This window comes from Parambassis ranga, chromosome 22 (assembly GCF_900634625.1).
Source record: "Parambassis ranga chromosome 22, fParRan2.1, whole genome shotgun sequence".
Classification (NCBI taxonomy): Eukaryota; Metazoa; Chordata; class Actinopteri; family Ambassidae; genus Parambassis; species Parambassis ranga.
This window is the reverse complement of record NC_041042.1, coordinates 16,536,401-16,558,510: the sequence shown is the minus strand read 5'-3', so window position 1 is coordinate 16,558,510 and position 22,110 is coordinate 16,536,401. Positions and strand designations below refer to the sequence as shown.

Below are 22,110 nucleotides of genomic sequence, written 5' to 3'. Positions count from 1 at the left end.
AGTTGCAACTCTAAAATTGCACTAATGATTTTATTTCCCTTATCTTGTTTAAAATGTACTTTTTCTTTCTGATGGCAAACGTCTGGATTTCATATTTCAGTCGTTTCTAAAAGTATCTGTAAGTCATGTCATTGGTAGAATTCCCTTACTTATTTAATAGTGTTTATTTTCATTTGATGCCCATTGAAGGGCTCATTAATATTCAAAAATAACACATATGTCTGAGCATGCAGTCTGCAGTCGTGTTATTGGAACTCCCATCCTATTCTCATCAGGAACCTTAAAATGTCCTCCCCACATGTTAGCCAACAAATAGATTCAATATAAATGGGGAAACCTTTTACCTTTGCAAAATAAAACAAAACCCTCTCAATTAAAAAAATGTATATACTGTATGTTCTAATAAATTAATTAATACCACAATTAAATTCAAATTAACATGTTTTTAATGTGAGCTGTGAATCTGCTGTAGTATTCAAAGCTCATAGTTTGCTCTACTACTTGTGTGTACTTTGTGAGAATCAAAGTGAGTTTTAGACCATCAAGGTGAGGACATTTTGGTCGGCCCTCACTGATTTAGACCCTTTGAAATGGCTATTTGAGGCTTTGACTCATCTTTAGGTGTAAAGGTTAGAGTTAGGTTTTGATTAACGAAAGAGACTTGTCAGTCAATGTCCTCACAACAATAGCTTTACAAGGCTGTGTTTGTGTTGTCTGGTCAGTTGTGAGTGAGTTTCCCTCAGGTGGTGTTGTTGAGCAACCAGAAGTAGATTCCACAAAAGACCCCACATTGCTGGAAACATGTTCATATACAGCCTGTTTATATTAGGCTCTACCTCCCCTGTGTGGTTAAAATGTAGTATTGCACATCAGCTGAGCCCAGCTTCCGGAATTAAGTCCAAAAAGACCTCCGTAGATTTGTTTACATAATTAAGCTGCATTCACACATTTAAGAACTTTTTCTGTGTGAGATCTAACTGCTGTTTATTGATGTTCCTCAAAGCATTAGATCCACATTTCTATGAAAAGGGAAATAAAACTCCAATCCCCAGATTGCGTCAAAGTGGACATCGCTCTGATTCTTGAAGCTTAAACAAATGAGAAACGTAATTATGGACCTTGCACCATATGGGGATTTCCTGAGACGTGTTCTAAGAAGTTCACACCCCCTTCGTCTTGACACTGCCTCTAAACATACGTGCACATGCACACCATTACCACACTTTGACTGTGGTTCCCAGCCTGGCAGCATTTACATTGTAGTCTTCACATCTTGAGATGTACACAAGAAACAGTTTGGTAAGTCAACAGCCACTTATTCATTCTTTTCATTCATTATTATTTATATTATTCATTCATTCAGTTGTGTTTTTTCTTCTTGTGTAAAATTGGATGAACTTAATCTGACAAAATGACAAAATGAGCCAGGTTGTAGATTGTACTGAAAATAATATTCATTAAAAAAATGCTGGTATGAGAATAACAGGCTTCAACATGTTTATGCCTTGTCAGTTGCCTGGCCGGATCTGCACAAGATAAACTTGAAGTGGAATTCAGCCCCATTGGTACACAGACAGAGACAAATTCTACTAAAGGAAGAAACATGGTAATGTGCTGTTTGTCTTTTGTCTTTCATGTCTTGCTCAAAAAATAATTTCTAACATGTATGTTCTGTCGGTCAAAATATATTTGCAGATATTACAGGATATTATATCACAGGACTTCTCATCTTTTGATGCTATTTTCTTTTTTGAACTTTAAAACATTTAAAAAATATATGAGTATATAGTATAAAGATTTCTTCCTTGGGTATTCATAATGGCTACTACTGAAGGAATGTATAATAGTTGCAATATCAAATAACCGTCATACAACAGTATGAGTTATCAAAAACATAAACACACTGTAAACACAAAGACGAAAGAATGACTAATGTAAAACACACAAAAGGAGTCAGTGTATTTAATTAATGTAAAATATATATGAAAATCATTCATTCAGTCATTTAATGCTTGCTGAGAAAATTGGACAATCTAGTTTCAGATTTTCATTTTTTTTACTGAATTTAACTAAAATGTTTAAAGATGTTTAATCAAACATGTACAATAGGTACGCATACAGATGGGAAGTTCTAAAAATATACTGTATGTAATGTGATTAGTCAGAGGAAGTGACGAACCAAGCAAATATGCTATCAAGGAGTTCATTTATGAAATATGGTTTGCACTGTACTTAGTTTAATATGTTTTGCTTAATATATATGGAATTTTTGCACTTATTGTTTCTGAAAATGTTATAAATTTGATCGTATAGAGGCTATGTAGAGCGCTCCTCGGCCAATAAAAAATACACGTTTGGACATTCTTTGCATCATTTTGTTAGTGCTGTTAGTTACATCACCACCAGATGAACAAACAGTATGTTCTTTGCATGAAAGACCATATTGCTAAAGTTGTACCACTTTTTGTGATGCAAACTCTAAATACACATATACCACCTGAAGTATGTAAACCTGCTTTTCTTTTCTCTCCCGCAGACAGAAATGTATACCGCCAACCCCACTGCTGTCTCAGAAACTCCAGGTTTGAACTCGACCTTCCTGGACTCTGAGTTCCGTTACGTGCTTTTCCCAGTGGTCTATTCCATCATCTTCCTCTTGGGTATTTTCGCCAACCTCTACGTGCTGTTTGTGCTGCGCTGCCTTCGTGAGGCCAAGGCCATGGGCGAAATCCGCATCTACATGACCAACCTGACCATCGCCGATCTCCTTTTTGTGTGCGCTCTTCCCTTTTGGATCGGCTATTATAGTCGCAAGGGTCACTGGGTCTTTGGAGACTTCATGTGCCGACTGACTGGCTCTTTCTTTTTCATCAACACCTACAGCACCATCCTGTTCCTCGGAGCCATCAGTGTAAACCGGTACTGGGCGGTCACTCGGCCTCTGGACGTGGCCTCTTCAGACCACAGACGTCGTGGGATCATTGTGTGTGTCGTGATCTGGGCGTTGACCCTGTCGATGACTATTCCGTATCTGACGTCTCCAGCAATCAACACTGATAACAACTTCAATCGCTGTTTTGAGGGTTACCAGAATCAAACTGTCTCTGACAAGAGACAAGTGGCCGTCACTCATTTTTTAATTATTGGACTGTTTTTTGTTGTCTTTTTTCTCGTTGTGGTGTGCAATTTCCTCATTGCCCGAGCCTTACTTACTCAAAATCCTACCCAGTCCTCCACAATCATGTCCAGAAAGTCCAACAGGAACGCGTCCTTCTCGTCTAAAAGGCCCAGAGGGGTGAAGAGGAGGGCTCTGCAGCTGCTGTGGACAGTGGTGGGAGTGTTTGTTCTGTGTTTCTTGCCTCACCACGTAGTTCAGGGATTATGGGCGCTGGCGGTGCTGCAGATCCCAGAAGGCTGGGGCCATGTGGGCTGGGACGAGAACACTCGACAGGTCCTCAACGATGCACATCAGGTCACTCTGGTTCTGATGGGCCTGAACTGCATTTTGGATCCTGTGGTTTATTATTTTGCCACAAGGAAGTTCAGAAAGTTCATTATGGCCCATCTGAAGAGGTTTGTAAAAGGGGAGGGATGCTCACAAACTGTCACCTCACAGCTATCCATGGACAGCAGGAATCAGAGTCAGAAACTGCAGGGTGACCAAGAGCCCGGAGAGGACTAACTCAACCAGTCAATTTAATGAAGGCTATGAGGATGATAATCTGGCTGCTGTGGAATTCCTCAGGGTTCAAGAGGCCAACTTCTAGAAAGAAGATTTCAATATGCCTCACAGGATTATGTTGAAAGATAACTATGCTTGGTTTTGCCACAAAAATGCCACAAACTTGTCAGTCACCCGTCATGAAAGTTCGTCCTCAGTGACTTCACACCCTTACACCACATCGTCTTTTTCAACTGCGTGAGCTGTAAAACAAATTACACCAGCATTTCTGGTCGTCTTGTGTAAAGATGAAAAAGGGAAGTTTTGCCAGAATAAAGGAAAGTAATACCAACAAAAAAAGAGACTAAGAAAAAAAACATCATGAAAATTCAGACTTCATGAAAACAAGAGACACATTATTTGAAACCTCACACTGACACAAAGTGTGCGACATAATGAGTCTCTTCCCCTTAGACACGTTTCCTGTACACTTTTTTACTTTTTTAAACTTTTACTGTGCAAGTTATATCCGGTATTGTGACACCGGGGAGCAGAAAAAGGAATAATGCTTGAGCTATGTTCCCCTCTAGCATCTCATATTGTGAAATTGCATTTATGACACATGGGAAAAATCACAAGAATCACTAGAACAAAGAAACATCAGTACTTTTATTCATCCAGCTATTTACTGTGTTTTGTATAGATGCAAGACAGACGTGTGATGCACTTTTTAAGCAGCAGAGCAGCTTTTTTTTAAATAACATATGTCATATTTTTACATTTGCTATTTTGTGATAATAAAATACAGCAAAGGAGTAATTTGTTGTCAAGTCCCCTGTTTCGGGTAAATAACTGTTTAGTGATATAGGCAGGTTTAAATGAGTGTAAGCAGAATAATTATACAGAATATACTACTGTTCAACTGCTGCGGCTCACTGCACTGTCACTGCACCTTATGCCACTTTTAACAAGGCTTCAACCTGGGGAAATAAATCATTATTCTACACAAAATGTGTGTTTAAAACAAAATTTAAAAAAATTCTTTAGTGTAATAATAATAATAATAATGTGATTTTCTGGAGATCAGAACAGTGTTTGTAGCAATTTGGCATAAACTGTATGTTATGTTGTCTTTATTGAAAAAAACAAAACAATTTTTTTTTCAAAAATAAAGACATTTCCAAGTGACCCCAAACTTTTGAACAGTAGTGTAAATACAAGTAACCTAGATACTGAGGCCTAAATCCTATTAGCTCACTGATCCATTATGTACTTCAGAGCAGTATATAAGCATACACTCTGTGGCGAGCAGGTTACCATGCTAACTTCAGAAAAGACATTTTACAGGTGGTTTCTTTACAAAATCAGACATATCAACAAGCTAGACAATAATATTGATGCAACCAACTCTACAGGTATGTGTTTACCACACTGAGACTGTGTTACATGTATGTGGAAACTAAAAAATTCATATGGCAAACTGCACATCTCTACCTTACCTCAGATCATTTTTCATGACAGACTGAGTACACATTATGTCCAGTCATACTGGTAGGATCCAGATCAGTGTAGGCTTGGTTATCGCTTGTGTAATTCATGTACACATCTTGGTCATTCTGTGGCAAACCCCTCCTGGTTTATATGAAGAAATGTGGTCAGTTCAAACACCAGTGTGCACATATGTAAAAAAAAAAAAAAAAAAAGCATGCATGATTCTTCTGTTGAGACTTACTTTGATGCTGGGTCAGATTGAGGGAAACCTGAAAGAGACATTAGAGATTTATAAAACATTTAAATTCAAATGTGACCTGGCAGGAGGAGATAACCTCACCTTTAGCTGCAGAGCCGGAGGTGCTCAGCGATCGGAGCTTTTGGTAGCCCGTCCAGAAAACAATAGTGATGATGATCAGGGCCAGGAGAGAAAGGATGAAAGCTGCTACTCCCAGATTCTCTCCCACTGTTTGTCAGTTAAGGAAACATGAGAGACAGAGAGGTGACATTTCCTAATGTTGTTTACATTTTAATTTAAGAATACTGTTATATAATGTTGGATTATTGTTGGATTATTAATGAAGACACAAACATCTGCTGTCACGGAGCACAGTAACTGTCTGCATTCTGTCAGATCATTGTAAACATATGCACTAAAAGCACACATGCTACTTATAGACACAAAAGCTTGTAGTGGTTGATGCTGTGATGCATTTAATCCAAAACCATGACCGTTATTCTGAAGCTAAACAAGTTGTTTTCCTTAAATAGATCTAACCAGGCACCAAGAAACAATGGACCATAACTCTAGTTAAAGAAAAATCATGTGTGTAAGTTTATGTTTTAGTCAAATGCAAACCAACCAGTTGCTCTCACAGAGATGATATAGACCGTGTGGTTTTGTGAATACATTCTGCCATCCTGGCAGCGGTACAGTCCACTTTGCCGGGGCTCGGTGAGGATCAGCTCCCTTCCCACGCTCACATTTTTCCAGGTCTGATTCTGCAGGTGATGCCAAGAAGAAGTGATGGACAATGGGAGGATGCTGGAGCTGCAGCGCAGGACGACCGACTGTCCAGCTACGACGGGGTAGTCCGGCGTGGCCTCCAGCTGTAGAGGAGGTATGTTTACTTCTGTGGAGAAGAGTGCAGCGACAATCGTGACAAATCTGGAGCAGCCCATTTCATTTTTTTTTATTTAGTTTGTGAGTAACAAATTACTTTGTTTACTGCAGATCAGAAAACTAAAACAAACAAATGAAAAATGATTTCTATTTATTTATTTATTTTAACTCTTTCTTTATGATTTTAAACTGTCAAAAGCTGTTATATGTATTGTTATGAAATAATTTGCTATTACCTTATTTATCTTATTATTATACAGCTATGTAAATATACATTACAGCTTCATGCTTCATGTTTTAATGATTTCATTTGGTTGAACAACAGAACAACTGTATTACCGTTTGGGCGAAGGAGGATTATCTGTGCTGTTGTGTAAGCTGCAAAAAAAAAAACATAAAAATATAAAGAGCAAATCAGCACATCTATATGTGTATTAGAAATGTTCTTACCTGTGCTCTTATATAAAAAGAGAGGGAGAACAGTGCTAAGCAGCAGCAGCAGCAGCATTTTCCAAGCACACAGCAGTCTAATGGCACTTCAGGCTAAACAGGTGTAACCTCAATCTGTGTCTTATATTAAATGATAGGTAAGACTGGAGGAAGTATGAGGCTGGGAAATGTAGAGGAGTGGAGTTTCAAGTTCCTTTTTCTGAATTATCAACACAGCAGTGGTGCAGAAATAGTATCATTCCACACAATCAACATGGCAATATATAACAAAATATAGGTAAAACTCAGTCCCCCAGTAAAAGTTTCAGTTTTTATTATTTAAATTCATCTGCCAGTCTAACTTCAACCTGCAGCAAACAGACTGAATGCACTAACTTTTACTGCTTTCCCCCCTCTTCAGACCTGGCAGGCAAGTCTATCAGACACACTCAAACGTTTCATATCTGCAACACCTTCGGGCGCAGGCGGTGATGTCGGCTCAGATTGCTGCTGTTGGACAGGTTTGACATCAGACCTGAGGCTGCAGCTCACCGGCTGCCAGGGCGGGTCAGGAGGGGCAAGTGGGTTTTACACAACTCTGTGGAAAAACACAGGAACTGACCTCACCTGTGTAAAAAAAAAAAAAAAAAAAAAGATTTATGAGGGTGACTCAACACTGTGGTCGTTGATGAGATCTGATGAGGTTAAACATTTACATTATGACTATGACTCTGGGTAAACAAAAAACGGAGATCTAACTGTTAGTGAGCTGAATAATACATTTTTTCATACATTCTTATGTGATGTAGTTTGGGACATGTTTGATAGGTCTTGGTTTATTCATACATGTCTTTCTTGTTTTGGTTTTTTGGTTTGGTCCTGTTTAATTTTGGTAACCCATTTTCATGTGTGTCTCTACTTTACTTCTTTTTGTTTTCCCTCCATTGTGATTACATGCCACATAAATGTTTCCGTGTCTGCTGGTCACGCTCTCCCTGTGGACTTAAATCATGAGCATTCTCAGTGTCTTTGTTAGTTTGTCTGTGTCCTCCATGTGTCCTTCATTTCTGGCTGGTTTCAGTTCCATTTTTTGATCTTTTCTTAGTACTTTAGTTCTTGCTTGGTTCCTTAGAGTCTGTCAGATGTTTTCGGATGTTTTGGTTTTGGTGACTTGGGTCGTTTCACCCTGAGCTCCAACTGTAACAGAGTAATGGGAGCCAAAAGTTTCAGACAGTTCTGTTTTTATCAAAAAAACACTGCAAACTTAACCTGGTCTAGAGTTTACGTGTGGTTATGTGTTATGTTGTTACTTATATGAAGGCACATTTTCATCAAGCACCTCTAAGGATCGGCTTTGTGGCCCTTCTTGTTTGGTTTGGTGGTGGACAGGTTGACAGATGTGGTCAGACAGGAATCTCTTTGGACAAATTATGTTTGCCCGATGACATTGCAGGCGAATGAAAGTCAGTCATAGTAAGACAGAATACATGTGTGTGAATGAGAGGGAGGGAAGCAGAACTGAGGCTAGACTGGATGGAGGAGAGTGTCGGGAGTGTTGTGTGCCAGAAGGGTGAAGGAAAAGACCAGAGGTAGCAGAGATGAAGATGTTGAGGTTCTGTTCATGTTGGAATGAAATGCCTGTCTCTGTCCAACTTGCTTTTGGAATCAGGCCACACACAGTACTCTGATCTCTAGAACATCATGCAGGTTGTGTCGGTTGAATACTTGTGAATGCATCACTGGGTTTGTGTAGAAACCCTTTTTGATGGATGCTAGGTGGTTTCAGGTCATTAAACCCAACAACCCAAAGAATTCATTATCACTATATAGGGAGGTGTTTGTGCCGAAGAAATTAAAAAAAAAGATACCAGGCTTTTGTGTGACTATATTTGCACATGCAAAGAACAAGTCAGGTCATGTTCTTAAAATGTAGGAAGTGGTTTCTGTTTCAACATTACCCATTTGCTAAAAACAAACTGACACCTGTTAGAGAGAAAAACAACCCAGCTCGAAACAGTGACAAGGACTTCAGATATATAAGTGTGAAAGTACAGACTGTTTTCATGGTGTGAAACACAAAAATAGCTAAACCTTATATTTATTTTTTCACACTTTTTATTCTTTATTCATAAGTTATATGTTGTGGGGTTGACAGTAATGCAGATTCTCTGTATGTCTAGTACATATGGCAGTATTGACAATAAAGCTGACTTTGACAACTCAGCAGAATAGAACATGTGTGCCAGGATTCCAGCTCTGAGTCCGGGCCTTTATTTTGTGTTTGGTTATGTTTTGTTTTATTTCCTGTATTTTATTTTGAAATCCCTGACTTCCCTCTCGTTTCAGGTGTCTTCCTATTCCTTGTGTGCTCCCTCCTCCTGGTGATTACCTGCCTGACGTGTCTTACCTGTGTCTCATTGTTCAAAATCACTCCCTGATCACTATATATGGCCCTAATAGTGCCTCCGCCATTTTGTAGTGCTGTCCGAATTCTTAGTGAGAAATCATAGACCCCGTATAGGGCCCTCAATGTATCCCACAATGCATCTTGAAAAGTAGTGTCCATCTGATGGTCACTACTTTTAGCAATACGTCCCATCATGCACTGCGCAGACCAGCGAGAAGAACGGGAACGGACGTTACGTCACCTGTCTCATAAATATGATGGTTTAAAGAATGTAGCATGAGCGGTTGGTTTATTGGGCTATAAAGGCTCAAATTATAACTGCTAACAACGGCTTGTTTAATTTGCGACAGAAATGACGTCATTAATGGCGAGAAAATGAGGGAGGTAGTGTCTGAAAATGCTGTCACAGTGAGTTCACTATATGGTGCCCTACATGGAACTCCCCATATGGGGAGTAGGGAGTGAGTGCATCTCAGCCCCTGATAATATGAAGGATAGTTCCACATGCTGGATGACTGCACAAAAAGTGATGTTGTCCATTTTTACAGATTGCATCAACCTGCAGCAGAACCTAAGCAGCGTAACTCATTTTGATTTCAGGACACAATACATACCACAATGCCTCTGCTGGGTTTAGGTCATGTGATGCGGCCCCAGATGGGATGATGTGTGGTTATGTTGAATGTGATCAGGCCTGTGCTGCGTACGTGTTTTTTTTTCTTTCAGTTCTGAATTAATCACCCAGTGTTGCCAGTAAAGACCTCACACATCACACCTCCTCCTCTGTGCTTCACAGTGGAAACCACACATGCAAATTTCCAACCTTGACTCAGAGGCACACAGCTTAAAATAAAAACCTTTTTTGTTTTCACCAGGTCAAACTCTACAAAATGTTTACCTCTCTTTCAGACCTGCTCAGTTTAAAATGCCATGGCCAAAAATAGTGGTGATGCCAGCAGGAAGCGACTACTGGGAGGAAACTCTTTAAACTATAACTTCAAGTCTCATTCTCCCTTCGTTGCAGCCAGTGATGCCAACAGACTGAACAAACTGATCAGGAAGGCTGGCTCTGTCATTGGCTGCAGACAGGAGACTCTTGAAGCAGTGGTGGAGAGGAGGACACTGAACAAACTGTTATCTATCATGGATAACCCCGACCACCCTCTCCACCCTGTACTGGACAGACAACGGAGCGCTAAGACAGGCTCAGACAGCTTCGTCCTCACACAGATCGCTACAGGAAAATCATTCCTGCCTCAGTCCAGAAGACTGTATAACACCTCATCTTATCACAGATAACACGGACTGATTTAGCACTTCGATTGCACACATATTGTATTTGTACATATAGTTTATATCTCTATTATTTATAGCCTACTGTTACTTTACCTTTAGGGATCTATGCACAGCATGTTTATTGCTGCTGTAACAGTGACATTTTCCATCTTTTGATAAATAAAGTTCTTCTCTTCTCTTCTTCTCTTTCAGGTCAGTCATGTAATATATACATAACATCAAACTGTGCTTCTGCAGGAGGAAGGATCCTGACGTGGTTCTCAGGGGCTGATGGGGATTGACAGCAGAACCTCTTGGCCTCTGTGAGCTGTTAGGAATGATATTTTTTAGGTTTTAGTTTTTATGGTTTATACTTTTATACTTCTATGTCTTGTTAATGAATATTACGTAAAGCACTGGTGTGTGCCCCCAAGTTGATCTGAAGGTATGTGTTTGAGTTGGACTGAAAGGAGAAGCAGCCATAAAACATTTATTGTTTTATGGCACGTATGTTGACGAGTAATAAGAGAGATTAGAAGTTCCTGTTTTTAAGTGACTAAGGCATGGCTTGTGTGTCTGGAGAGAGATATAATGAAAGAATGTGTAAAGAAAAGAAGTAGAGAGGTGTATTTATGCATAGTAATTATAAGCTTTATATAGAGTAAGTGTGTGTTTTAATTTTTTTATTTTATAAGGAGAACTTACTAAGGAACAGAAGAACAAGCGGAGGAGTGGCTTTGTGTGCCAAGAGCCGGCACCAACAAAGGGCGAGCTTCAGGTCACAGAACAGAGCCCCAGATTCCCTTCATGCCAAACCCGGTCATCAAGGGTACCAACGTGGACATTGTGGACAGCTACAAATACCTGGGTGTCCACATTGACCACAAACTGGACTGGTCCACAAACGCAGAGGCAATATACAGGAAGGGACAGAGTCGCCTGTATCTACTAAGGAGACTCAGGTCCTTTAACGTCTGCCAGACCATGCTGCAGATGTTTTACCACTCGGTGGTCTCCAGCGTCATCTTCTACGCTGTAGTGTGCTGGGGCAGCAGGATGAAGGCGGCCGACACCAACAGACTCAACAAGCTCATTAGGAAGGCTGGCTCGGTGCTGGGAGTGGAGCTGGAGTCTGTGGTGGAGGTGACGGAGAGGAGGATACTGAGGAAACTCCTCAGTATTCGTAACAACACGTCTCACCCCCTGCACGACACACTGCTGTCCTACAGGAGCACATTCAGCGGTAGACTGAGACTACCGAGGAGCAGCACAGAACGCCACAGGAGGTCCTTCCTGCCAGTGGCCATCAGACTGTATAACTCCTCCCCTTTCTGTAGGAAGAAGAGCTAGATAATCATGTCAGGCATCACTGTCATTCCCTCCACTTGTCTATATCATGTTTACTTAGCACCTTACATCTCCATATTTGTATCCATGTATCATATATTGTGCTCATACTGCGTACTGTACTCTTATTTGGATTATAGTGACACTTATACTCTTATACTCTGTACTTAACTGCATTTAATGTAACTTGATACTTCTGGCACAAGAATTTCCTTCGGGATTAATAAAGTTTTATCTTATCTTATGTTGGGTAAATGAATCCATCTGTAGCCTGCAGGATTTGGTTAATGATTATAACAGGCTCAGTGTTATACTTGTTGCTTATTTATGTGCTTGTACTTTAAAATATTTGAAATATCAAAGCCAGAATTAACATGACCTGTATTATGGCCATGAAGTATTCACTGGCTAAACAAATTGAATATTGATGCTCTGTCTTTTTAGAGCGTTAGCCAATGCTACATGTTAGCAGTGCTATTGTTTACTTTCTTTTTTCCAAACCTGTCCATCAAAGGAGACTGAACTGGTTCATATTGCAAATTATGTAGTAGGCGGTGGTATGAAGTTGTGAAAAAAGCCTCTCTTTTATCATAAATATCGACATATTTACTGTTGTAGCAACAGATGCTAGCAAGCGGTCTGTTGTTTCAGCAGCGGCGCATTCTGATTACGTCATATGGTTTGTTGCGCTGATTGGACAAACGCAGGCGGGTTATTAACAGGTGGGTCAACAAATCACCAACCGAGTCTTCGTTTAGTGAGCGTCTGCGCCTTTGTTGTTTAGTGTTTGACCATTTGACAAAGCTGGTTAAAAACAAACAAACTGTTTCATGTATATTTAAATTTTGTGTTAAGCATGATTTACAATGTGTTAATTAATTAGCGTTGGTTAATCCCCACAAAACACTTTGACTGAAAATCAATCAATCAGTCAATCAGTCAATATATGGATCATTTGGACACGCCCATCAAAGACAAAATGGACATCGCGGCCTCCTCCAGCTTTCATGGACGCAGGATTGTCAGACTACCTGGGAGGCTGCACATCTACACAGTAATGATCAGAACACAGCCAAGGTCAGACATCATTCATTCATGTTTAGCAGTGCGTTTTGGAAATTGCATCTTTCATGTGTCGTATGAAATCGCAGTGTCTAACGCATATGTTTATTCATGCGCGTTTTTGGTGTGCGCTCAGCTGATTGCTGTTTGTGAGGATTGTGTTTGCTTTGGGCGGAAAGGATGACCTCATACTGGGATCCTCTGATCCATCCTGCATCACTGCGCTAACTCATAACTCAGAAGTAATTTTGAAGTAAGAAGTAAGACACTCACCAGCTGTGTGCTCACATCCTTCCTGTTCTTTAGGAAGACCCACCTACAGATAAAGGAAGGCAGTGCACGTGTGTAGATGTCACGGCTGTATTACTCAGGGTGACTGGAGCACAGAGGCAGAGGTCAAATTCTTCATTCATTAGATAGACGGATATGTATTTAAGCATAACTAAACAAAAAGCAGGTGTGTCATATGTTTTTTTTTATGCCAAGTGTTGTAAAATATCACAAATGTTGACCAGTCATAGCCAATGAGTGGACCAGGATTCTATTGAAAAGTAATAAAAAGTAATAAAATAAGTGTCATCTGAACACTGCTTCAATGACTCAGCACAAAATCACAATCCTTACATCTTAAATAACTACATGTGGCTTAGATAGTTGGGACAGATGATTTGTGAGAACATGGCTCTTCTCTTGTGTCATGTTTCTATGTACAGTTACCAAAGACACTGCCACCAACACCCAAACTCAAAAAAAAAGAAGTGCAGGGTGGGATCACTGCAGAAACAAATGAGGAGTTCACACCCTGTAAACTCAATATTATAGAAGTGTTTCTGGGGACTGACAAGGGTGTTGAAAAATAATTTGTCATGTTGTTAGCATTTTTTTTTTGCTTTAAAGGCTCCTGCAGACCATTCTTTTGTGTTTTGTTGTTTGTATTTGTTGATGAAGATGTGTTTCTTCATCTGGTGTTTTGCCTGAAATGAACAGGCAGGTATGAGCTGACTGTAAAGAAAGAAGAAACTGTTTCTCATGAGAACTTCTCAGATAAGTACCGATGCAGTATTGGAGGTATTTCGTGAACAACAAGTTGTCGCTCGTCTCTGCACAGCTATTTCCTTTTCTGTTTGCAGAGACGGATCTAATGTCAGATAACGCTTCTCCTCTTGCCCGCTGGTTGTCTGTGACTTCCTCTTAACGAAGCTGTGTATGCCAGGGGCGACAGAGGAACCCCCGTTTCTGAGAGAGAGAGACAAATGTGATACTGTATAATTATCTCTACTCATATGTGCAACGTAACTCATTTTATTTCAGGACACAATACATACCACAATGCCTCTGCTGGGTTTAGGTCATGTGATGCAGCCCCAGATGGGATGATGTGTGGTTAATCATTCCTGCCTCAGTCCAGAAGACTGTATAACACCTCATCTTATCACAGATAACACTGACTGATTTAGCACTTCAATTGCACACATTGTATTTGTACATATAGTTTATATCTCTATCATTTATAGCCTACTGTTCCCTTTACCTTTAGGGATCTATGCACAGTATGCTTGTTTATTGCTGCTGTAACAGTGACATTTCCCAACTTTGGATAAAGTACTTCTATTCCATTCTATTGTATTCTATTCTCTTTCAGGTCAGTCATGTAATAGCAGCTTATGCACGCACACCTTTAGCAAATCAGGCGGGTCGGCATGAAGCTGGACTCCCTGGTGACGGTGGCAGAGAGGAGAACACTAAGAAAACTTCTGGCTATTGTGGACGATGCCAGTGATCCTCTGCACACTGTCATCAGTGCTCAGAGGAGCCTGAACAGTCACAGGCTGCTCCTCCCCAAGAGCAGGACCAACAGACTCAGAGACTCCTTTGTCCCCCGATCCATCAAACTCTACAACTCTGCTTTTGGCAAGAGGGGGAGAAGGAGGAAGGAGCACAGCCCGCTGATACAACACACGTGCAATAATTTATATGTGCAATAATACATCTGTACCATCTATGCTGGTGTGCAATGTTTGTGCATAATTCCTCTTATCTTTTATTTTTTACTGTACTATGTTGTATTTTATTCTATTTAACTCTTGCTCTGACTGTCGGTGTTGTATTGCTGCTGGTACCCAAATTTCCCTGAGGGACCTTCCCAAAGGGATTAATAAAGTACATTCTATTCTATTGTATTCTATTCTAAATCAGCTGTCGCTGGATCTCGCGAGATCTGGCCCCTGTTCTCGTTCTCCGTCCGTCGGCGACAGAAGCGAAGGTAAGGTCCTAAAAGTTCCATATTTTAAATTACGCCGCCGTCTGAGCGCGTTAAACTCTGTGGATCATGATACAAAGTGCAAAAGACTTTAAAAGTCAGAAAGTCTAACGCATTAAAGCTGATGTTTCGATTCGCCGTTTTCGCTAGTCCTGGCCTGTTTCAAGCTAGCAGCAGCGGGTGCGTTGTTTGGTAAGAGACGATTAGCTTACTTGCTAACTAGCGCAGAATTCATCTGCAGACCTAAAATAAGTCATTAAGTTAGTTTAAATGCTGCAAAATACTCGTAGAAAACCGGACCTAAGCTAAAACAACCGTCATAAGATATGTTTGGATAAAAAAGTGTTTATAAAAAATATTTATATAGCGAGTTTCAATCACGAGTAGTGAAAACACCTGATTTAGAACAAAATACCAAACATTTAGCATCAACCACAAAGACGGACAACGGAATTCGATTAATACATTTATTTTAAGACATACAGGACAAACGTGTATTGTTTTCAACTTCTCAAATGTGTTTAAATGCTTTTTGTCACAATAGCTAACATAAGGTTTCAAAGTAGTGTTTTTCCACTAATTTTACCTTTATATGATCTCAACAATTACTTCAGTAATAACAAAAATATTGGTGTGTTGCAAATAGCTGTTGAAAAATTGATTCATTTACCAAAACTAGGAAATCATAATGAGCAAAATTAGTAGAATTACAGGGGGAAAAGCTGTGCCTCTGCTTCTGTAGGTTAAGGCTGTACTGTTATCTTATTTTGACCGATTGTTTGACTGTTTTTAGGAACACATGTGCCTGTTTTTGAGGTGAAGATGTCCCAGAAACCCACAGCTTCATCAATCACAGCCCTCCATTCAGATTCACACAAGCAGAGCATCCTGAGCAAATTCGACGAGCTCAGGAAAAAGGACCTGCTGTGCGACATCACTCTTGTTGTGGAAGATGTGCACTTCAAGGCGCACAAAGCCCTGCTGGCAGCAAGCAGCGAGTACTTCTCCCTCATGTTCATAGCAGAAGGTCAGACCAATCAGTCCACCTACCAGCTGGACGGCATGCCGGCAAAGATGTTTGCAGCGGTGCTGGAGTTCATCTACAGCGCTCGGGTGTCTGTGGAGGAGGGCGCCACAGAGCAGCTCCTGGCCACAGCTCACAGGATGGAGGTCAGCGATCTTGTCAAAGAACTTACTGAACTGAGACGCTCTGTAGCAGAGGTCGGAGGTGACAGCGTCACAGAGGACAGGCCTGAGGTGGCAGATGTGTTGCAACGCAAAAGAGGAAGACCAAAGAAAAACATAGGTGAGCCTGTAAAAGAGATTTCACCGTGTGAGACTTCAGAGGATGGGAAGGCTGGACATGAGCCCCCAGTGAAAGATGACGCAGATTATAAACCTGGACAGAGTCGACAAAGTAAACGCAAAATCAGACCACCTGTAAAATATAAGGGCTACAAGGTGGGCAGTGATGCAGCAGGAAGCAAAGAGCTGGGAAAGAGAGGGAGGAAGAGGAAATATCCCGACACCGAGGCTCGATGTGAGGACTGCGGAAAAGTCTTCAAAAACCACCTGTTCTTAAAGATTCACCAGAGGACTCACACAGGTAATCTGTGCTGTCCTCACATGTGCTCTGTGTGGTTTTTTTTCTTTAGTTTTGACAAAGACGTGGCTGTAACTCAACTGTCCTTTCTGCAGGAGAGAAGCCGTTTCACTGCCAGATTTGTGGGAAGAGTTTCACCCAGAAACACAACCTGCTGGATCACCAGCGCACGCACACCGGGGAGAAGCCGTTTGTTTGCAACGTCTGCTCCAAATCGCTTTCCTCCAAACACTCGCTGCAGGAACACATGAACCTCCACGAAAGTAAGATCCGAAGTTTTTCAGTTTATCCTGATTTGTAGTTGTTTTTTGTTTTTTTGTTTTTTTGTAATTTTATGCTATAAATTGAAAAAAAACTGTAAAACTAGTCCTGTAAGAACACTGTCAAACAACAAAAACGTTAAAAGACACTACAAAGTAAATATTAAGATCAGTGACTTTGTGCCGACTTGCATCTTAGATCTATGTGAAAATATTTAAATAACCGCTGAATATTAAATTCACTTCTCTAAAGCATTAACTCCTAATTTTTCCTTCAAAACTTCAACATGGTAATATGGGACAGCTCATTTACTGTCTTCATGTGTAGTTCAAGTAATTTACAGGTGTTCCCATGTCATTAGCATAAAATGCATACTATTTAGAATAATATTTAAATTATTACACTTGATTTTTACATTCTGACTAAGTATGACAGACTAATATTATGTCTGATAAATGTTTTGTTTCCTCAGAGAAGAAATCCTTTGAGTGTGATAAATGTGGAAAGAAGTTCACTCAGAAGAGACAACTGAAGAGTCATTACAGAGTTCATACAGGTAGGAAGCGACACTCACTAGTGTCATCACTCTGAAGGCTGAATCATGTACTTCTTTGTTATTATTATTTTTTATTTACTTAGGTAAATCATTACCCGAGTGCGCTCAGTGTCATCACAAGTTCATGGATGCAGCTCAACTGAAGAAGCACCTGAGAACTCACACAGGTAAAAAAAAAAAGCGACACATTTTCATCAGGAAGGTTTATTGCTTAATGTGAACAATGTCTGGATATCTGGATGATATATATATATTTATATATATATATGTTTTCACAGGTGAGAAGCCGTTCACTTGTGAGATTTGTGGAAAACGTTTCACAGCAAAGAGCACGCTGCAGACGCACATCAGGATTCACAGGTAAATGTAGCAGAATAACTGTTTATCCAGCAACAACCGGCACAATATTTATGATGTTGTGCTTTGTATTACCTAAACATTTGTCTTGTTAGCTTCACTTTGTTCACTTGTTGCTCATCAAGTCATGAACAGAGAATTTCAGATCTTAATTGTTAAACATATGGGTGTTCGACCCAGATGTGATGTCACAATTTGAGACATAAAAACAAACTCTGTGAAAAAAGCATTACAAATATTGCTAATATTTCTCTCAGTATTAAACCTTTAAAATATCCTTTCAGAGGTGAGAAGCCGTATGATTGCGACGTCTGCAACAAGTCCTTCTCAGACCCCAGTGCCAGACGACGACACGTCGCCTCCCACTCGGGGAAGAAACTCTTCACTTGCCCCTTCTGCAGCCTTTCGTTCACGCGTCCGGACAACCTGAAAACACACACCAAAACCCACAACAAGGAGAGGGCTGAGGCGCCAGAGGCCTCTTCAGACACAACACCAGCACCACCACAGGAGGAGGTCCGCAACATCCTCCAGCTCCAGCAGTACCAGCTGTCTCCCAGTGCCGAGCAAGAGATCCAGCTGGTGGTGACGGGGGATGTGGAGAACATTAATTTTGTGCCAGGACAGGACCAGGAGATCAGCCTCATCACCACAGAGGGGGAGACGGCCCAGTCTGCACACTCTAGACTCACACTCCTCACCCAGCCATCGGGCCACGTGCAGGCCCTGGTCGCTCAGGGTGACGTGGTGGACCACACCCCTCAGATTCACACCATCAGCATGCTGGAGGGCCAGATGACGCACCAGCCCGAGCAGATGCACGTTATCACCCTGAGTAAAGAGGCGATCGAGCACCTGCAGGCTCACCACGGACCTCCGCAGCCCCTCCAGATCACACAGCGACCCGTCCAGCAGCTGCACGTCCTGGAGCAGCTGGAGAGCTCGCCGGGTCAGGCGAGCAGGGAGCAGCGCAGCCAGGCCATTCACATCAGCAGCCAGAGCAGCCAGCCCATCTCCATCAGCCAGACCAGCGAGCAGATCTCCAGCCACCACATCCAGGGACAGACGTTTCAGATCCAGGCAGGAACCGTGTCCTACCTCTACACCACCGGGCTGCCGCAGGACAGCTGAGGAACAAACTCCTGAACCAGAACTGATAAGGCAGCTACTGGACCCATCAAAATGATTATGGTCAAAGTAAGTAGTTTAAACAGACTGCTTTTATTTTTATGCTTTATGTTCACTTCATGATGGTAGTGTTAGAACTAAGGAAACTAAACTTACATTTGTAAATAATAGTGTTTTGGCTAATGCTAATGGTCCTGCTAGTTTCAGCTCATTTTCTTGCTGTAGTGGACAGGAAGTGAAACAACTGATGGAGATCAATGTAAAGTGTAAAAAAAAACACAATTTCATTTTTCTTTTTGTGCTTTATTAAGAATACATAGGTTATAATGAAACTGGTGTAGTTGTTGTATATTGACTCAGAGCACTTAGGGTGGAGGCGCTCTTATCTGAGCCACAGCCACCCTTACAGGTGAGGTAACAGGGTCTCGACACGAAGGTGAGGCGGATCCTGAAAGAGAAACAAAGTCTGATTCTATTCTTATTCTCTTTCACTGTAAGGAAGAAGGAAGAACTAAGCACCACTAAAATCAAATATTTAACACATTCTGTTTATTGTTTTTGAAGCATTTTCTTGCTCATACTTTAACCGGCACATTTCTGTCAAAGGTCAGGAATTAATGTTGAGCCTCAGCTGACGGCTCTGTTTTAGGTTTTTGCACTCTTCCTCACAGTTTCATCCAGCCTTTGATGATTTTAATCTTCAGCTGGACTCACTGCTTTAGGTCTGTCCGCTCTGGTGATCCTGGCTGTTTGTGCTCTCCGGTGTCCTGGCTCTGCAGCGGGGTCCTGGCGTGTGGTGTAGTTTGTGAGGCTGCCAAACTGCGGCTGCCTGTGCAGACCTGAGACAGAAATAGAACAGAGAGTGAGCTTCAGATCCAAAATGAAATCTATAATAGGATTTCAAATGTCATCACAAAACATCTGCATGATCTGATGGCTTAAATCTGCACTGCCTGACAGGTCATCACTTGAGATGGGCACAGTACCTGCTGAGGCGCTTCTCCTAGTCAGTCTGCTGACTGACGGTGTGTAATAAGTCCTGCTCTGACCTGTGAAGGAACACAAAGGTCTCAGCTTGGAGTTGCAGTCTGTCTGTGTTGGTGTCAGCGAGGTGTCTACCTGTTGTCGCGTTGTGTCTGGAGAAAGCTGCCTCCATGTCGTCCACCTGGTTCTGCAGTTTATCCACCTGCTGAAAGGCCTCGTGCTTGAGGCTGCGCTCCTGCTGAAGCTGGCCTCTCACCTGAACCCACACAGCACACAAAAAAACAGACATTCAAGATCCCCAGCGACTAAATCCTCCTGACTTCTCCTCCTCCTTTATGCCAACATGAGGCCTGTATTTGTAGTTTTTTAAGTGTTTGAACTCTTGGATGGATTATCTGCTCCTCTGTGCGTTAGTGTTCTGTTAGTGCTGTGTTCACCTGCAGTCTTTTAAAACTTAAAGTTAATTTTAACGCTTTGTTCTTCATGACAAACTTCTACCAACCACAGCAACCATCAATGTGTAGACATATACTTGAAGTGTAGGGACCACGCTGACCTGCCGGATCTCCTTGGCGCTGCGTTGTCTCTGTATCCGGCTCATTCTGCTGCCTCTGTCCAGCTGCTCGCTGAGCTCCCTGAGCTGCTGCTCTCTGTCCTCCATGTCGGCTCTCATTTGTTCCAGACTCTGCACTCTGCAGCCGTCCAGCTCCTGTCTGCTGCGGAGCTCCCGTGCAGACTGATGCCTGACCACCTGGAGCTCGTCCATCTGTGAAGGAGGATCAGTGGACAGGTAGGGTCACACTTACTTTCTCCCAGCTGTTATGCCATTATACACATGTTATGTGATGTACATTAAGTGTGTTTGTTCGTCAATGTTGGCAGATGTGTGACTTGTGGATGAGGCTGCTGATGTACCTTCCTGCTGAGCAGCTCCTTGGTGCTGCTGCACTCGGCCTGCCAGCGGGTCAGTTGCTGCCGGGCGACCTCCAGCTCCTTCTGCAGGAAAATCACCTTTTCCTCCGAGGTCATCTTCACTCTGAGGGCTTCGGTGCGACTAGTCACTTCCCTCTGGACACAATGACATCATTAACATTGTGATGCGAGTACCCTCTGGGGCACTGAACATCCCGTCTGACACTGACCTGCCTGGACTGGAGCAGCTGTCTGTGTAGTTTCTCCTGGTCGACTGCCTGCCTCCAGCGGCTCAGAGTCTTCATCTTACAGAGCAGAGCGGCCAGCCGCCTGTTCTCCAAGTTCAACTCATGGACCTCTTCTTTCTAACACACAGGTATGAGAGTGCTGTATTTACTAATGCTCAGAGAGGTATTCTCTCACATATATAAATGTGTACCTTGAGCTGTGTGAGCACGAGTCCATCATTGGCTTTGGTTACGTCGTACATCTTCTTAAGCTTGATGATTCTGTCCACTCCCTCCCCTCTTATTCTGTTCACCATCTCACTCACATCCTGCTCCATCTGCTGGCGATACTCATCCAGGCTGCCCTGCAATACAACCAGGAGGTGACGACAAACCAAAGACTTCCACTGCACTTCTTATTTCCCCTCATTTGGATTAGAGGGACCTAGAAATGTCCCACCTTCAGCTGGATGCAGGTAGAGTACAGGTGTCGGACCAGCGGGTCATAACGCTCCTTGAATTTGAGACTGAGCTGCTTCTCTAAGGTCTTCTTCTCTTCCTCCAGGTGAGCCACACGAGCCCGGAGGCCTGAGATCTCCGACATCATCTCACGACACGAATCTGCCACCTGTGAAAGCACAAAAACCATCACAGTCTTGAGGACACGCAAGTTCCATGGTAATTCCTCTAAAAATGAACGAGCAGGCACTCCATGTTTGTCAGCCATATTTGTTTCCAGCACCCACCTCTTTGTAAGACTTGCTCGTCTGAGTGTCCTTAAGACTCCTCACATCCTGCAGTTAAAAATAAAAAAAATTAAATTGTAGCCTTTAAAATATTAATTCAATAATCCTCACACGTGTCTGACCTGTTCTCTGTGGTACAGGAGCTGGTTCTCCTGCTGCAGGATTTGCTCATAAAACTGTGAGTAAAGCAGGAAGCTGCGACGCTCCCGCTCCATCACGTTGGAGGCGAGCTGAGTGAGACACTGCTGCAGGTGATCCGGAGCGACTCTCAGCTGAAAGAA

At 41.9% G+C, this 22,110-nt stretch overlaps 4 protein-coding genes across 7 annotated transcripts; 2 read left to right on the top strand and 2 right to left on the bottom strand.

The window, feature by feature from the left end:
* Nucleotides 1–1,203: 1,203 nt before the first annotated feature.
* On the top strand, nucleotides 1,204–4,400 carry ptafr (platelet-activating factor receptor). The gene is made up of 3 exons (XM_028394633.1): nucleotides 1,204–1,299; nucleotides 1,513–1,606; nucleotides 2,537–4,400. Exons 2-3 carry the CDS (start codon nucleotides 1,604–1,606, stop codon nucleotides 3,680–3,682), a joined length of 1,149 nt encoding a protein of 382 aa, XP_028250434.1. The 5' UTR covers nucleotides 1,204–1,299; nucleotides 1,513–1,603; the 3' UTR covers nucleotides 3,683–4,400.
* LOC114426975 (uncharacterized) lies at nucleotides 4,316–6,844 on the bottom strand. Its single transcript, XM_028394639.1, has 6 exons — nucleotides 6,726–6,844; nucleotides 6,615–6,653; nucleotides 6,016–6,285; nucleotides 5,493–5,618; nucleotides 5,394–5,421; nucleotides 4,316–5,293 (listed from the first exon to the last, which is right to left on the bottom strand). The coding sequence occupies exons 1-6, from the start codon at nucleotides 6,781–6,783 to the stop codon at nucleotides 5,167–5,169; spliced, it is 648 nt and encodes a 215-aa protein (XP_028250440.1). The 5' UTR covers nucleotides 6,784–6,844; the 3' UTR covers nucleotides 4,316–5,166.
* Nucleotides 6,845–15,021: 8,177 nt separating this feature from the next.
* zbtb24 (zinc finger and BTB domain containing 24) lies at nucleotides 15,022–20,959 on the top strand. Of its 4 annotated transcripts, XR_003669413.1 has the most exons (9): nucleotides 15,022–15,058; nucleotides 15,849–16,661; nucleotides 16,754–16,921; nucleotides 17,392–17,475; nucleotides 17,559–17,642; nucleotides 17,754–17,835; nucleotides 18,117–19,029; nucleotides 20,627–20,734; nucleotides 20,827–20,959. XR_003669413.1 is itself a non-coding variant. In XM_028394620.1 (7 exons), exons 2-7 carry the CDS (start codon nucleotides 15,878–15,880, stop codon nucleotides 18,961–18,963), a joined length of 2,049 nt encoding a protein of 682 aa, XP_028250421.1. In that variant the 5' UTR covers nucleotides 15,022–15,058; nucleotides 15,849–15,877; the 3' UTR covers nucleotides 18,964–19,559. The 4 variants fall into 4 exon arrangements, 2 of the variants coding, with proteins under 2 accessions (XP_028250421.1, XP_028250422.1); XR_003669414.1 differs by lacking the exons at nucleotides 20,627–20,734; nucleotides 20,827–20,959 and adding an exon at nucleotides 20,452–20,552; XM_028394620.1 differs by lacking the exons at nucleotides 20,627–20,734; nucleotides 20,827–20,959 and having other exon boundaries at nucleotides 18,117–19,559.
* Nucleotides 19,622–21,004, bottom strand: LOC114426974 (coiled-coil domain-containing protein 162-like). Its single transcript, XM_028394638.1, has 5 exons — nucleotides 20,860–21,004; nucleotides 20,501–20,710; nucleotides 20,080–20,200; nucleotides 19,947–20,009; nucleotides 19,622–19,799 (listed from the first exon to the last, which is right to left on the bottom strand). The coding sequence occupies exons 1-5, from the start codon at nucleotides 20,971–20,973 to the stop codon at nucleotides 19,654–19,656; spliced, it is 654 nt and encodes a 217-aa protein (XP_028250439.1). The 5' UTR covers nucleotides 20,974–21,004; the 3' UTR covers nucleotides 19,622–19,653.
* Between the last annotated feature and the right edge of the window lie 1,106 nt (nucleotides 21,005–22,110).

Excerpts from the sequence above, each read along its gene's own strand:
- LOC114426975 (XM_028394639.1), bottom strand. The coding sequence starts at position 6,783 with ATGCTGCTGCTGCTGCTGCTTAGCACTGTTCTCCCTCTCTTTTTATAT. Across the intron at positions 6,654-6,725 it reads CTTTTTATATAAGAGCACAG|CTTACACAACAGCACAGATA; the intron begins GTAAGAACATTT and ends TTTTTTTTGCAG. Across the intron at positions 5,619-6,015 it reads CATCTCTGTGAGAGCAACTG|TGGGAGAGAATCTGGGAGTA; the intron begins GTTGGTTTGCAT and ends ACTGACAAACAG.
- zbtb24 (XM_028394620.1), top strand. The coding sequence starts at position 15,878 with ATGTCCCAGAAACCCACAGCTTCATCAATCACAGCCCTCCATTCAGAT. Across the intron at positions 16,662-16,753 it reads TCACCAGAGGACTCACACAG|GAGAGAAGCCGTTTCACTGC; the intron begins GTAATCTGTGCT and ends TCCTTTCTGCAG. Across the intron at positions 17,643-17,753 it reads GCACCTGAGAACTCACACAG|GTGAGAAGCCGTTCACTTGT; the intron begins GTAAAAAAAAAA and ends ATGTTTTCACAG.
- LOC114426974 (XM_028394638.1), bottom strand. The coding sequence starts at position 20,973 with ATGACCTCGGAGGAAAAGGTGATTTTCCTGCAGAAGGAGCTGGAGGTC. Across the intron at positions 20,010-20,079 it reads CAGACACAACGCGACAACAG|GTCAGAGCAGGACTTATTAC; the intron begins GTAGACACCTCG and ends GTTCCTTCACAG. Across the intron at positions 19,800-19,946 it reads TAGGAGAAGCGCCTCAGCAG|GTCTGCACAGGCAGCCGCAG; the intron begins GTACTGTGCCCA and ends TTTCTGTCTCAG.